The sequence below is a fragment of the Gekko japonicus genome, unplaced genomic scaffold, assembly GCF_001447785.1.
Source record: "Gekko japonicus isolate JY-2015 unplaced genomic scaffold, Gekko_japonicus_V1.1 scaffold3481, whole genome shotgun sequence".
Taxonomy (NCBI): Eukaryota; Metazoa; Chordata; class Lepidosauria; order Squamata; family Gekkonidae; genus Gekko; species Gekko japonicus.
The window spans coordinates 103,709-104,370 of record NW_015163194.1 but is presented as its reverse complement, the minus strand read 5'-3'; the positions used below and the strand labels follow the sequence as shown (position 1 = coordinate 104,370).

General features: G+C 38.8%; 1 protein-coding gene across 1 annotated transcript in view; it reads right to left on the bottom strand.

The window, feature by feature from the left end:
* Positions 1 to 342: 342 nt before the first annotated feature.
* The window catches only part of LOC107106922 (olfactory receptor 4Q2-like), a 3,096-nt gene continuing 2,776 nt past the window's right edge, over positions 343 to 662 (bottom strand). The window contains exon 2 of the mRNA XM_015407137.1: positions 343 to 363. Within this exon, the coding sequence (XP_015262623.1) occupies positions 343 to 363 (21 nt within the window). The remainder of the gene's footprint in view (positions 364 to 662) is intronic.

The following is a 662-nucleotide window of genomic DNA, read 5'->3' as shown; positions in this document are numbered from 1 at the left end:
CTGGAAGGCAATTTTCTGCCCAGGGTCACTGCTGGAGACTAAGGACTGTCCTACCCCCAGATCTGTTTTCCTTTATTCTTTTGACCAGTGCCACTTAAGCAAAAATGTGGTTTTATTTTAGTTTGACTTTATTATTGTAAGGTGCTTTGGAAGGAAAAAAACCCAATCAGATCAGATCAATCAGACTTAATTCAGCAAGGCAAATCTTATGTTCTTAAAGGTTTAGGACAAGTTACAAACAGAGTGAGGCTGGTTAAAACAGAGAGGGGCCACCCACGTTCAGACCCAGCACTTTGTCCCACATAGTCTCATAACTGAGTTAGATTTCAGTACAATAGCAACTTAAAGACCAACAAGATTTTTCTGGGTATAAGCTTTCGAGGGTCAAAACTCCCTTCAAAAAACTGGGGGGGGGAAAGGGGGGGGAACTCAACCCAGGCTATGACAACGAACCAAAAGGGCTAAGCTAAACCATATATATAAAAAAGTACAAATATTTATTAAGGTGTACACATGTTAAAACTCTCCTGATTAAAAATTATTGTCTATAAAAGATTATACATACATATGATGGGTAAATAATTTACAACTGAAGACCAAATGCGTTTCGGCCCCTAAGGGCCTTCCTCAGTGGTCACTATTATCTATATATTCTAGACATA